Here is a 13,460-nt window from a genome sequence, read left to right on the forward strand (position 1 = left end):
ATACTAGTTTTAGCCATGCTAGTTTTAACCATGCTAATTTTAACCATGCTAGTTTTAGCCATGCTAGTTTTTGTCCACAGAGGATGAATCCCTCTGATCCTCTGACTTTCCATCTAGCGCCACCATGAGGTTTGTGGTTTTGAGTGAACATTTATTATGAGTGTGTGTGTGTGTGTGTGTGTGTGTGTGTGTGTGTGTGTGTGTGTGTGTGTGTGTCCCACACACACACTTCTTTTTTTTATATCTAAACTCCAGTTGTCACTGCAGCTCTGTCTGCAAGCCTCAGATAAGCAGCAGCACAGGTCACCTCGCCTCGCCTGCTTTATTTTTAGTTTTGGCCTCCAGCCTGTTGGTGTCTGAGCGTCTGAGCCCTCCGACCGAAAACAAACTGACGTCTTTTTGTCCCCCGTCCTCAGATGAGACGAGCTTATGTGGTAAGACTCCAGCACATAGTCACGTTTTTAGAAGGAGATGCTGGAAAAATATGATTGTATGGACTGTGGGAATCTAAAGAAGCGGTTGTTGGTTGATATGTCAACAACTACTGACCCGACTGCCATAAAATTAGCTGTGAATATTCATGGTCTCCAGAGGATGAACCCTCATTATTTTGGTGACAACCTGAAGTTTCCTCTGGCTGCACCGTGAGGTCAGAAGATCCATATTTCACAAGAAATATCAAAATCCAGTGTAATGAACTTTTAATAAACATGATCATTCCTCGCTTCCCGGAGGATGAACCGTTACAGTTTGGACACTGAATGACTTTTCCTCTAGCGCCTTGAACCTTTGGGACAAATCTAGTTTCAGGATATTTCAGGAGCAGCTGTTGCTTTACCTGAGGAAGGTGTACTCCTCCTGCTGCAACAGGGACCAGAGGGAGGCCAGCTCTGCTCTGGAGTAACTCTTGTCTCTGTGTTTCAGCTTCTTCCCCCAAAGTCTGGCCAGAGAGCCGTTACTTCCTCCTCCTCCTCCTTCCTCATCCTCGTCCTCCTCAGCCAGCCCCAGGGAGTTTCGTACCTGAGGTCAGAGGATATTAATATCTACTGTGAACGTTGATGTTTGTCTGATAAGCAGATTTATTAATGTCTGATCAGACTTACTTCCAGAGTGGCGTAGAAAACCACATCGAGAGGAGAGAGCTCCTCTGCCGTGTCCTGAACAGAGAACAGATTATTGAGAATCATTTCCAGTGTAATTTGAGTTGGATCTAAATTGAGCAGGTAAATATTAGAAGGCAGACGTCACCTGGTATTCCAGTATTCCCAGTGGCTCGTAGGAGGAGAAGTTCTCCAGTTTGGACTTGAGGATGATGGGGTTTCCTCTCCAGCGCGCCTCGATCACCTTCTTCCCGTTCTCGTAGTAGAGGCAGCGCTTGTACTCGACGTGGCCGAGCACACACAGATCCTCGCACATGTCCCCCGTCACCGAGCCCTCGCCGAACTCCAGACACTGTGGGACAGAGCAGAGGTGAGAGGTCACTGAACCCTGAACAGCGTCACAGGGAGCTTCAACCAGGGAACTGATCCCCAATCAGTGCAGGTGGAGGAGTTCATGACACATCAGTGATGCTGCGGTCGGACCAGGATGACTAAACTACTCGAGTCTACATCTGAGTAACGAGAGTTTTTAACTTCAACTAGAGAATAAAGTTAATCTGAGAAAATAAATGAAAATGAATCTTAGTGTGAAACAAGATGAAAACGACTCGCTGCAACTTCCTGTTTCTGTTGTTCTTTCTCTTCACCTGTGAAAACCTGAAGACGATTTTACATCTGACTGAACACAGTGATGAGCGCGCACACACACACACACACACACACACACACACACACACACACACACACACACACACACGTGTCCTGTGTAGTGTCTGGACAGCTCAGTGTCCAGCAGAGGTGTGAGGGACGGGGCTGAGGATTAGCGTTGTCCTGGTCGGAGATTACCCGGCTAATCCTCGCTCTGCCCACATTCCAACACAAACATCAGTCAGTGAGGAGCTCACACACACACACACACACACACACACACACACACACACACACACACACACACACCTGCTGGACCGGCTCTACACCTGCAGTAATGCAGGCTGTAGCCCATTAATCTCACCCTGTTTGTGCTTTAAAGAGCAGATTCCACAGAGTCTTTACGGCTCGGTCACACCACAGATCTGCAGAATCACTTTACACTTCAGCCTCTGGTTTGCACTGTAATCCTGTTTGGCTCAAGTGTCGGTACAGTGGAGAAAAACAAGACTGTGAGGAAGGAGAACCTAAATATGGGAACCTGTGTTGTAGTCCGGAGAACAATTGTTTCAACAACCTTTTATTTATTGTGTAATTAAGGAATAAAAAGGGGAAAACAGCAGCACAGACTTTATTTTTTACAGTTGTATATTTTAGCTTCACTTATTAATGTATTATTTTGGTGGAGATGGAGGTCTGAACGGATTTCAGCTTCATTCGTTTCATTTCCTGCTTTTCTTGTTTCTTATTCACTGCTCCACCTGTCCTCCTGCTCACCTGTCCTTCTGCTCACCTGTCTTCCTGCTCCACCTGTCCTCCTGCTCACCTGTCTTCCTGCTCCACCTGTCCTCCTGCTCACCTGTCCTCCTGCTCACCTGTCCTTCTGCTCACCTGTCTTCCTGCTCCACCTGTCCACCTGCTCCACCTGTCCTCCTGCTCCACCTGTCCTCCTGCTCACCTGTCCTCCTGCTCACCTGTCTCTTGCTGGATTGTTCCCCTCCCTCTAGATAAACTGGAAGTGTTTTTCCTTATCTCAGTGTTTGTGCTGAAAGTTAAAGGAGACTCTGCAATTACCCCCCCCCCCCGAGTAATACTTCCTGCCGTCTCACATCACAATGAATGATACTGCTCTGTGAGTGAGTGTGTGTGTGTGTGTGTGAGTGTGTGTGAGTGTGTGTGTGTGTGAGTGTGTGAGTGTGTGTGTGTGTGAGAGAGTGATATTTGCTGTCAGCATATTAACTGGAAAATTTAGGTTCATCTTTGGTTACAACCCCAAGCCTGAACATCCCAGCTCTCTGAACACACACACATGTGCGCGCACACACACACACACACACACACACACACACACACACACACACACACACGCACACACACACACACTGACAGACTCCTTGTGGTTTGTATCTCAGCATCTGTTCAGGATTCACACTGACGGCTCCGTTCCTTAAACTTGAAATATTTGAATCTTGAAGCGTCTTTAATGTCGGGACAACGTGACGTGACGTGACGTGACGTGACGTGACGTGACACGGACTCTCTCTCTCAGAGCGGGACGAGCAGAGGAATTCTCCCAGCATGCTCGGACATCTGCAGACTGTGGTCTTGATTCCAGCGTGAAGAGTTCTGCAGCTCCTTCACATATCCGCTCTAATTCCCTGGATTTCCTCCGCCTTGCATCACATCACCCTCTCCAGCTGCTTCCTCCCTGCTCAGTCCTGCAGCCTGCAGAGAGGATCAGCTGTGTGTGTGTGTGTGTGTGTGTGTGCATAATGTTCTTTAATATCTGTTACAGAACTCAGTGGTTCACACAGGTTTCTTGGAGAGTCAGTGTCACAATTCAGATTAGACTTTTTTTACTTATTTAAACAATAAATAAAAAAATCATCTGTGTGTGTGTGTGTGTGTGTGTGTGTGTGATTGTGTGTGTGTGCGTGTGTGTGTGTGTGTGTGTGTGTGTGTGTGATTGTGTTTGTGTGCGTGTGTGTGTGTGTGTGTGTGTGTTATTGCTGCAGGGACATACAATCCATCCAGGAACATGAAAGAAACTGAAAAAATTGCCAAAGAAAGTTTCCTTAAACTCCTGATTTGTTTTTTTCCAGCATGAGACATTTAAAAAAGACAGATGGTTGAGAGCTGAGAGAATGTTTCACCCTGAGACTGAAACTGGAGCTCGACAGTCTGACTCATCGGGACGTTAAAATGAAGCAGCTTTTCCTGCAGCTGTGAACAGGTGCTGCTCTTCTCTTCTTTATTCTGCATTTGTTTCAATTTTGGAAAACTGTCCCATTACAAGCAGCGGACCGGTGTCTCAGCAGCGGACCGGTGTCTCAGCAGCGGACCGGTGTCTCAGCAGCGGACCGGTGTCTCAGCAGCGGACCGGTGTCTCAGCAGCGGACCGGTGTCTCAGCAGCTGACCGGTGTCTCAGCAGCGGACCGGTGTCTCAGCAGCTGACCGGTGTCTCAGCAGCGGACCGGTGTCTCAGCAGCGGACCGGTGTCTCAGCAGCTGACCGGTGTCTCAGCAGCTGACCGGTGTCTCAGCAGCGGACTGGTGTCTCAGCAGCTGACCGGTGGATTTCTGGAGCTTTATTCTGGAGGGACGTGGGAGATGATGACGTCATCAGGAAGTGGAAGTGACCCTGACTGATGCGATGTGCGTTTCACGTCCGTGTGTTCGGACAGGACTCCTCCCTGTGATGTCTGCTCTCTGCATGTCAGTGGATCTGTCTCCGGGTTTCTGGTCCAGGGGTCGTCGCCCTCTTGTGACGTTGTCGTCTGGAAAGGTCGTCCAGCTCCCGCAGGTGTGTGTGCGCACGTGGACAGATGTTCACGTTCAGGAGTGTGACAGCTGTGACAGTAAACACAGTCCGCGTCCCGGTGTCGCTCTGATGACCGGCGGCGAGTCCAAAATGAACAACATGGATTCAATTAAGACTCTGTCGGCCGCGTTCGTCTGAATCTCGTCCCTGTTGATGCTGACGCCAAGTTCCAGAGCGGCTGATTCCTGCCAGCAAACAGCAGAACGATGCAGAGTGTTTATTTGGCCGACTCCCCCCCGAGCTGACGGCAGGAACAAACGGGTTCAGGAAGCAAATGAGCTCCAGACTGAAGCGCTGAGGTCTGTTAATGAACTGTGGGCAGCGCAGAGCGAACACACACGTCTGAAACGTCACTGTGACTTTCCATTTTGGAGACTTTTTCCTTTTTCCTCCACTTGGTGTCCAAGAAAAGACGTTTTCCTCCTGCAGCTGGTTTTCATTCATTCATTCGTCCAGAAGTCACAGTCAACATGAGCAACATGGCTGCTGTCAACAAAATCTCTTTCTCCCTTCTTCCCTACTTATTCTTCTCTCCTTCCTTCTCTCCTTCCCTTTCTTTCTTCCTTCCATCTTTCCTGTGAAACCCAGACTGGAGCTTCAGGTACGTTTACCTGAGTCCTTCTTGCTCTTCACTGAACTCTCTGAGGTTTGATGGTATTTTCTTGATTTCCACTTCATTTCTTAAGATACTTGTGTTTCACTTCAGAGTTTCCAGAACAATCTCAGCTCTTTCTGTAATGATGCTGCTTGTTCTCTGGACTGTGCAGACAAAGTGCTGTGAACTTAAAGCCCAGTTTTCTGAAGGTCTTCAAGTCTCTTGTGAAAACAAACCTTCACTGATGTGGATGAATTAAAGTGTTCACGAAAGTCTCGGGTTTATAACAAGAGCACAACGTGTGAGTAAAGTAGATAAATGCCTAAAATGAACAGTGTTATAATATATTACAGGCCTTTTATCTCCGCTGTGAGTCGCATTCAGTCTCACAAGAAAATCAAACGGAAAATCAAACGGTTTTCCTTAAACTCTTTCTCTTTGTGATTCTGTCGTGTCGACGCTTTGACTCCGGTGAGTTTTTCCTCTGGCAGCGGTGAGAGAAAGCTGAGACGTTTCGGACGGTCTCCCTCGCGCTGAAAGGCGGTCTTTGTTGTCCCGCTCTCACCGTTACATTCCATAACGGTAAAGGCCGAACACACGAGGAACATGAAAACGCCTTAATGACATTCCTGTGTGTGGCGAGCCCGAAGGCCTCGGCTGAGCGAGCAGCAGCCGACTGAGGAACACAGGTCCAGGCCGAGACGTTTCTGTCTGAACTTGCCAAAGTTGTTGAGGTTTTTCAGGAATCGGCACGCCGAAGCGCGTCCATGGAAACTCTAATTAAAGATATTTTCTGGGGGAGTAGTGATGTATTATTGCTTTTATTTTCTTTAAGGCTGAAGAGGCTGAAAGCAGAAGGAAAGCGAATGACAGATGTGAGGTTTTCTCCTCAAACACGCCTGAAGACGTGGATTCGCTGCAGGATGTGGACTGAGGAAACACAGCGTGGCGGGAGCTTCACTGTTACTTTGAGCACTGTGAATAAGACAACCTGTAAAAGCATTAGTCCCTGGTAGATATATCAACATCAGTACAGTCTCCACCCTCATCTCAGCCATCACCACCGCTGGATGTGTCAGTGAACGCAGCGTCCAGCTGATGGGAACATCATCAGTGCTGCAGGTGTCATAAACCAAAGTACTGGACAAACTGAAGTGGGCCTGACGATGATGATGACTGTTAATATCACAGTCTTCCTCTTGGGTCGTAGCAGCTGGTGGAGTCATATAGGGCGCAGGTGAGACAGGTGTAGGCGGAGCCTGTAGCAGCCCTGAGGACTTTCCATCACCTGAAGTATTTTAAAATCTACCATTGTTTACACACACACATTTCTTCTTCTTCTTCTTCCCTGTTTTGTTGCTGCAGGTCTGCCAGGTGTCGATCAGTGGAATAGTTTGACCCCATGTGGGTTCAGGTACGACCGTGTACGGCGTGTGGCCGTCGCTCTGACGTAGGTCACGTAGATTAAACAGACAGCAGGTTTGTTTTGAATGCTGTTTAGCATGCTGTAGCGCTAGTTAGCATGCAGGTCCTTCCTGTTTCAACAGTGTCAGACGCCTTTCGTCCTCGCAGCCAAGTCTCTGTAAGCAAAGAGACACGTGGTAAAGGGCGGGGAACAAAAGTTTGATGGGAACTAAAGTTTACACGGTTGTGTTCTCTGGTGTTTTCCAGAGCGGAGCACTTCTACATTCTGATTGGTCGCCGCCGAATCACGTCATAGCTCATGATCATAAAGTTGCACGCCGTCAAGAGACGCTGGTGGACGACTTCCTGTCACTTTTACCTTCTCGCCGCTCTCGGTCTGAACGCACAGTAAGTGAGAGGTTTCAGGGGGTTCACAGTTGTCATGGTAACATGTCGGGGGGGCATCGGGGTCCTGACAGTGCAACTCTGCAAATTTACTCAGAAAGACTTGGTGTCATGGGAGCTGACTACGCCCTGGCTGCTGCTTCACAAGCGTCTTTGAGTCTCTGACACAGAGGAAGTTTGTGAAGCATCAGTGTGGCCCTCAGCTCTGAAACAGGCTGCAGTGAGTGATTCATCACTGGTGACAGGAGGTCAGAGGTCAAGTGCAGTAACGTACAGTTTCCCCACAGGCCTGCGGTGTAAGTCAACACCTCATGAGTTCTCTTGTTGTGCTGAGCGCCGAGAACAATAGCGTGATTTTTTACAGCCTGTGGGATGTTGGAGGTGTGGGCTGAAAGGCCTGTATTCACCACTGCATGTGCACAGTGTGTATCTGCACACACACACACACACGCACGCACACACGCGCACACACACACACACACACAGTGTGGGTGGACTGGTTGACCTCAGGGTTAGTTCACTGGAAGTGTAGGCTGATCTCACAGCTGGTGAGTTCACAGTCGCAGGTCACAACACAGTCTGCATCACTGTCTCTGCTAATGAACACACACACACACACACACACACACACACACACACACACACACACTCTTCAGTGGTTATCCTCCATCATGAGCAACGAGCAGGTGCCTGTCGGTGACTTAATGAAGCAGAAACACTGGTGGCTCCTCTGTCAGCTGATAAACGGCTCAGATCTCAGTGTGTGACGGTGCGACTCATAGATTCCTGAGCAGCAGTAATGGCCGACTCACCGACCGGTCCTCGCCGACGCGGTCGGTGAGGACCGGTCGGGACTCTGGACACGGTCTGATGGTGTCTGGTGGTTAAATGAACTAAGACACTTGTGGAGACTCGCTCTGAGGCTCATCAGCAACCTGGAGGCATAAACCTCCACCGACACCGTCAGAGATAAAGCCAATAAAACCAACAAGCCTGGATGTGAACGACTCTCGTAAAACATCATTGAGCTGAAGCTCTTATCGGCTGCCATCGCCGCTCGCAGGCATCGCTTCATATTCAGACCCGGGGAGGAATATGTAATAACAGTGATTAGAGAAGCGTGTGTTCAGGCGGCGTCTGTGCAGCACAAACAGTCTGAGTGTATTTACACAGCATTAGTGCGCGCAGCATTAAGAGCTCAGTCCTGTGAACATGTGAACGCACCATCTTTGGTCAAACGTTTTCTGAACGTCTCTAAACGTTTAGTGACTGTCGGTGATTAAAGGACCATTAACGTTGTTTTTCCTGTTTCGCCCTTTAACCTCAATTTTCCAAAACACGGCGTCAGTTTTTATCTTGACTTTCTTTCTTCTCTCACTTGTTGTTTTCTGTGGAGATTTTCTGCAGATGGATCCATCCAATCAATACAAGCAATAAGTCTCCTGTTCTGTCTGCTGGACACTACTTATTTATCTGTATTTTTATCAATAAAGATAATAATAATAATAATGATGAGGATGATGATGATGTGCTTCTAAGTGCAGAGCTGCTTTCTTCAACATTCACTTTATTATGGGGTGGTGCGTTCAAGGACTCAACAACGCTGAACCGAAACCCTCAAATCAGATTCACATCATTCACTCTTCATGTGGGTTTGACTTTTTGTTTCTTTGCTGAATAATTTTCAGTTTTCTGTTGTCAGAGGGTCCTTAAACGCAACATCAAGGAGAATTTTAAAAGTTGTTCCTGCTTAAGTAAAAACGAACTAAAATTTTATAAGAGTAAAGTTCATTAATAGAAGATGTTCAGTCTGTGTGACAGAGAGTTTTAATAGAACTGAAGTCAATTAAAAATGATTTAAAATATTCATTAAAAACCGCAGCAACAAGAACATGTCGGAGAAAGTAACACTAACTCACCTCACACAGAGCAGCTGCTTCATTCAGCTGCACTCTGTTGCTTTAGCTTCCTGTAGCGAGGCTGAATATTTCATGAGCCGTATAATAGTTTGACACAACGTGACGATCCGCGAGCGAAGCCGCTTTGTGCTGAGTCGTCTTTTTGGCCGCGGGGTTTTAAAACCTGTCAAAACTCACATTCATCCTCGCAGAGACAACTTAAAGAGAGCGTGAGGAGGAGGAGGCCTGCATGCAAACTCACAGAGACCACACACACACACACACGCGCACACACACACACACACACACACACACTCATGCATTACTAGCAACAGGAGGAGCGTGGCTCTAGTAAAACTTCTCTGGGCGTCAAACCTCAAAACTTTAAAACCTGTCAAGCTGATATCAACTGTCTGATTCTTAATCCTGTGGACTTATTCTTCAAAGGCTCAAACTCACAGCTGATCAAACGTCTGCCTTTATTTTATTTTATTTTTTATTTTGTCGGACAGACCGTCCCCCCAAAACTGCCTTTATTCTGAGTGGTGCTTCTTGCAGATTAAAAACCTTGTTAGTTTGGATATTTTCTGACGCGATGCGAGTTCAGAGCTGCGGTTTGAACACGCGGCTCAAAGGCGGCGTCTTCGGGGCGAGTGGCGGCTTCACAGAGAATAGCAGAGACGCAGCCGTGTTGTGACCCTGCAGGCCTCCTCGTTGGTATGCAGCTCTCATCTCCAGCACTGCTGCTCTGTCTTTTAAGTGTCTCTGCTCTCGTCTTATCTGTCCTCTCTTCGCTCGCTCTCTGCCCCCCCCCCCCCCCCCCCCCCCGACCTTCTCCTCTCCCTCCCTTTCTTCATCCCGCCGTGCAGCAGACGTGGCTGAATACAGATCAAGAGACCGTGGCGGTGTGTGGACGCTTTCTCCCAATAACAGTTTTTGGTTTTTGGAGGATGTGCACGTGTACACAAGCTCCAGTTACTGCAGATAAACCTCCTGTAGGAAAAATCTTTTACATGTAAAGAAAACAACGAGCTGAGAGTTTGAACCAGCCGCCACAATCAGCTGCTTTTACTCCAGAGTCTGAGTCAGACGCCGGAGCTGGACCGTCCTCTCCGGGTCGTCTCGGCCCACTTTTGTGATCCCATCAGAGTTTGACTGAGACGATTCAAAGAGCAGAAAGAAACTGAAGCAAACGCACTGCAAATACGTCTCCGCTTCATTCCACTTCACTCACTTCACTTCCCTTCACCTCACTTCACTTCACTTCCCTTCAGTTATCAGGTGAACTGTGTCAGACCCAGACAGTCTGAACGGAGCCACTTCATTTGTTTTAGTTCTGAAACATGTGGAACCATCAGGGCACCGAGTGACGTGTTACCATGACAACAACATAAACTCAGCAGGTCGATCTGTGTCTCCCTCTTCCTCTGACGGTGAACGCTGTGTCTGTTAGTCGAGGTCTGATCGTTGTCAGTGTTTGACGCTAACAGGCTGATAACTGATGAAATTTAGCCAGAGCAGCTAACCGTTAGCTTCATCCACGTTTCCTCTCAAACGTCGCACTGATCATTTCTGCCGTGAAACAAACCGTAAACTGGCGAAGCTGCGTGATGAACGTCAGAGCACCGTCTTTCTACCAAACACTGTGAGGCTGTTTTCAGATACAGTCGCTCATCGTTCTGTCGCCGTCCATTTAACGGCCTTTTCTACGGCGGCTCTGAGGGCTCAACGCACAACAACCACAACACAACGGACGTGTGGACTGTCACTTCCTCCGTTGTTTCCATCTGAGGCAGAAGCTACGATCAGCTGACGGTTTCATCTGCGTGTGAGAGGTGTCTGTTTTACAACATCTGGGAACAGCTGGTGTAACCCAGGTGACGATGCTGTGTGCTGTGTCTGTGTGACCTTGGTGTTTGGCTGACAGTGCCGGACCTCTGACGCCGCAGTGCATTATGGGAACAGAAACCCCATGACCTGTCTGACAGCCAGTTGCCCGGGGCGACAGTCGGAGGAAATCTTGATTGTTTGCCCAGATCTGTTCAAGTGTGTGTGTGTGTGGTGTGTGTGAGTGTGTGTGTGTGAGTGAGTGTGTGTGTGTATGAATGTGTGTGTGTGTGTGTGTGTGTGAGTGTGTGTGTGAGTGAGTGTGTGTGTGTATGAGTGTGTGTGTGTGTGTGAGTGTGTGTGTGAGTGTGTGTGAGTGTGTGTGTGAGTGAGTGAGTGTGTGTGTGTGTGTGTGTGTGTGTGAGTGATAGTGTGAGTGTTTGTGAGTGTGAGTGAGTGTGTGTGTGTGAGTGTGGTGTGTGAGTGTGAGTGAGTGTGTGTGTGTGTGAGTGTGTGTGTGTGTGAGTGTGTGTGTGTGAGTGAGTGTGTGTGTGTGTGTGTGAGTGTGAGTGTGTTTGTGAGTGTGAGTGTGAGTGTGTGTGTGTGTGAGTGTGTGTGTGTGAGAGTGTGTGTGTGTGTGAGTGAGTGTGTGTGTGTGTGTGTGTGTGTGTGTGAGTGTGTGTGTGTGTGAGTGTGAGTGTGTGTGTGTGTGTGTGTGTGTGTGTGTGTGAGTGTGTGTGTGTGAGTGTGTGTGTGTGAGTGTGTGTGTGTGTGTGTGTGTGAGTGTGTGTGTGAGTGTGTGTGTTGTGTGTGAGTGTGTGTGTGTGAGTGTGTGTGTGTGTGTGTGAGTGTGTGTGTGTGTGAGTGAGTGTGTGTGTGTGTGAGTGTGAGTGTGTGTGTGTGTGTGTGTGTGTGTGTGTGTGTGTGTGTGTGTGAACAGACTGATGAGCAGTTATTGTCTGAATAACTCAGTTTGATTTATGAGGAGAAACGTTTGCGACGATGATCCACCTCTGTCTCTCCTCGTCTATTGATCACCTCATCATTTGTGATTGATCGACTCTGTCTCTCAGTTCATTCTGATAACAGCTGATATGATGGATTATTTATTGCAAACAGGTTTAATAGTTTAAATGTTTAGTAGCAAGTTTAATTAACTGTATTTTATTCCATTTTAAATTGTTGTTAATTTGCAAAGTGAATGTTCTGGTTTTCATTATCCATCAGAAAATATAATTTCCACATGTTGATTTATTCTCAACATTCACTCAGTCCAAAACCCAAAGATACTTAAAGAACTATGATATAAAACTCAGAAAAGAAATACTTTTACTTTAAATATTTGAGTATCTGTTACTGCTGCTGCTCACTGACACTTCCTTCAGTACATTTATGCAGAATTGTAGTTTGTGATGGAGTTTTTCAGTGTCTGAGCTGATGGTTGAGACGAGCAGGAGGGAGAGAGGTCGGACATGACAGAACCACAGGTCACCAGGTTCCTCAGAGACGGGACGGAGGACGTCCCGCCGGAGGGGACGCAGCGTCTCGTCAGGTCGTCTCAGTCAGACGTCAGAGTGTTTGTTTTCTGTGTCAGGGCGTTCACGTACCTTCACACAGGTGATGAAGTGTGTGTGCTGATTGGACAGCCGTCAGTCTTTAGGTTATGTTTTAGTGTCAGCTCCTACAGACGTAAAAATGAGAAGGCCTGCAGGTGTTTTCAGGCGAAGCGGCTGCTCAGGTTCATGTAGGTGGAGGAATGTTTCAGCCGCCATGCTGACGCGTGTCGACGGCTCTGTGCAGCGTTTTAAATCAGTGAGGGAGGAAAAACAGATATTGAGTTGGATTGTTTCCTGTGTTACCATAAAGACTGTCCTCCGGTACGTAACGAGGTTGTTATGACGTCACAGTTAGGTTTTGTTGCTAGGAGACATGTAGTGGTCGTAGTGACGACAGGAGCGAAGGGGAAAGTGTCGGTGACGTAGGATAGAGAGAGACGGAGTCCATGTCAGGACGAGGTGGAGGACTGAGTATAATGAATATGACGCCGGAGGACGGAGGTCGATTCCCGTGTTGTTTTTATTATTCATGAGCGTTCGTTGTTATTATTGTAACCATGGCAACAGAGATCATCTAATGTTGAGGAAGTACTTATTTTAACCCAAACCACCATCTTTTCCTGAAACCTAACCAAGCCATGACTGTTATCGTAACCACGGCGATGAAGACAGGTATGCAACTCTCTCTGTCTTTGGGTGTAAAGTTGTAAATGTTGAAATTCAGAGGTCATTAGAGGTCACAGGTTAGTTGATGCCTCTCTGGTCAAACAGGAGCAGAGTGGCTGAGAGAAGACTCTCAGCTCTCTGGGTCTGTGACACAGCAACACATGTCCCAGGTTAGATTCCTGACAGGCAGAGCGTGTGAGAGGAAATGCAGAGCCAGTGAATAAACCTACTGCTCTCTCCCACGTCCCTGTGAAGGAACAAACCAGGCAGCATTAAAAAACAGAGGTAGGCCATAAAAAATGTAGCGGCAGCTCCATAAATAGGCCGAGGAATGCCAGAGACATGCAGGGACCCACGCAACACATCAGATTAGACCATAAATAGGCAGAGGATCAGAAACATACAGAAACCATGTGTGCAGAGAGTCTGCAGCATCAACAGCAGAGGACGTAAAGACGAGAGTTAGAGCGGCCCGGCTCCTCGGTGACAACACAGGAAACACTCGGGTTTGTCTGACAGGAAGAAGTCGATGAATCACAA

At 47.8% G+C, this 13,460-nt stretch overlaps 1 protein-coding gene and 1 long non-coding RNA gene across 4 annotated transcripts in view; both read right to left on the minus strand.

The window, feature by feature from the left end:
* Window positions 1-13,460, minus strand: part of dipk1c (divergent protein kinase domain 1C) — a 29,381-nt gene that overhangs the window by 7,530 nt on the left and 8,391 nt on the right. For 2 of the 3 annotated variants that reach the window (XM_056364637.1, XM_056364638.1), the window contains 3 exons: window positions 1,249-1,452; window positions 1,104-1,157; window positions 839-1,020 (listed from right to left, as the gene is read on the minus strand). In XM_056364637.1, coding sequence (XP_056220612.1) covers window positions 839-1,020; window positions 1,104-1,157; window positions 1,249-1,452 — 440 coding nt within the window. Of the gene's footprint in view, window positions 1-838; window positions 1,021-1,103; window positions 1,158-1,248; window positions 1,453-2,112; window positions 2,426-13,460 lie in introns of those variants that run through there. The other variant, XM_056364640.1, reaches the window with a different exon arrangement.
* On the minus strand, window positions 2,438-2,787 carry LOC130161376 (uncharacterized). Its single transcript, XR_008826134.1, has 3 exons — window positions 2,691-2,787; window positions 2,592-2,656; window positions 2,438-2,541 (listed from the first exon to the last, which is right to left on the minus strand). It is a non-coding gene; the product is annotated as an uncharacterized LOC130161376 (long non-coding RNA).

Source organism: Seriola aureovittata, chromosome 20 (assembly GCF_021018895.1).
Source record: "Seriola aureovittata isolate HTS-2021-v1 ecotype China chromosome 20, ASM2101889v1, whole genome shotgun sequence".
Lineage (NCBI taxonomy): Eukaryota > Metazoa > Chordata > Actinopteri > Carangiformes > Carangidae > Seriola > Seriola aureovittata.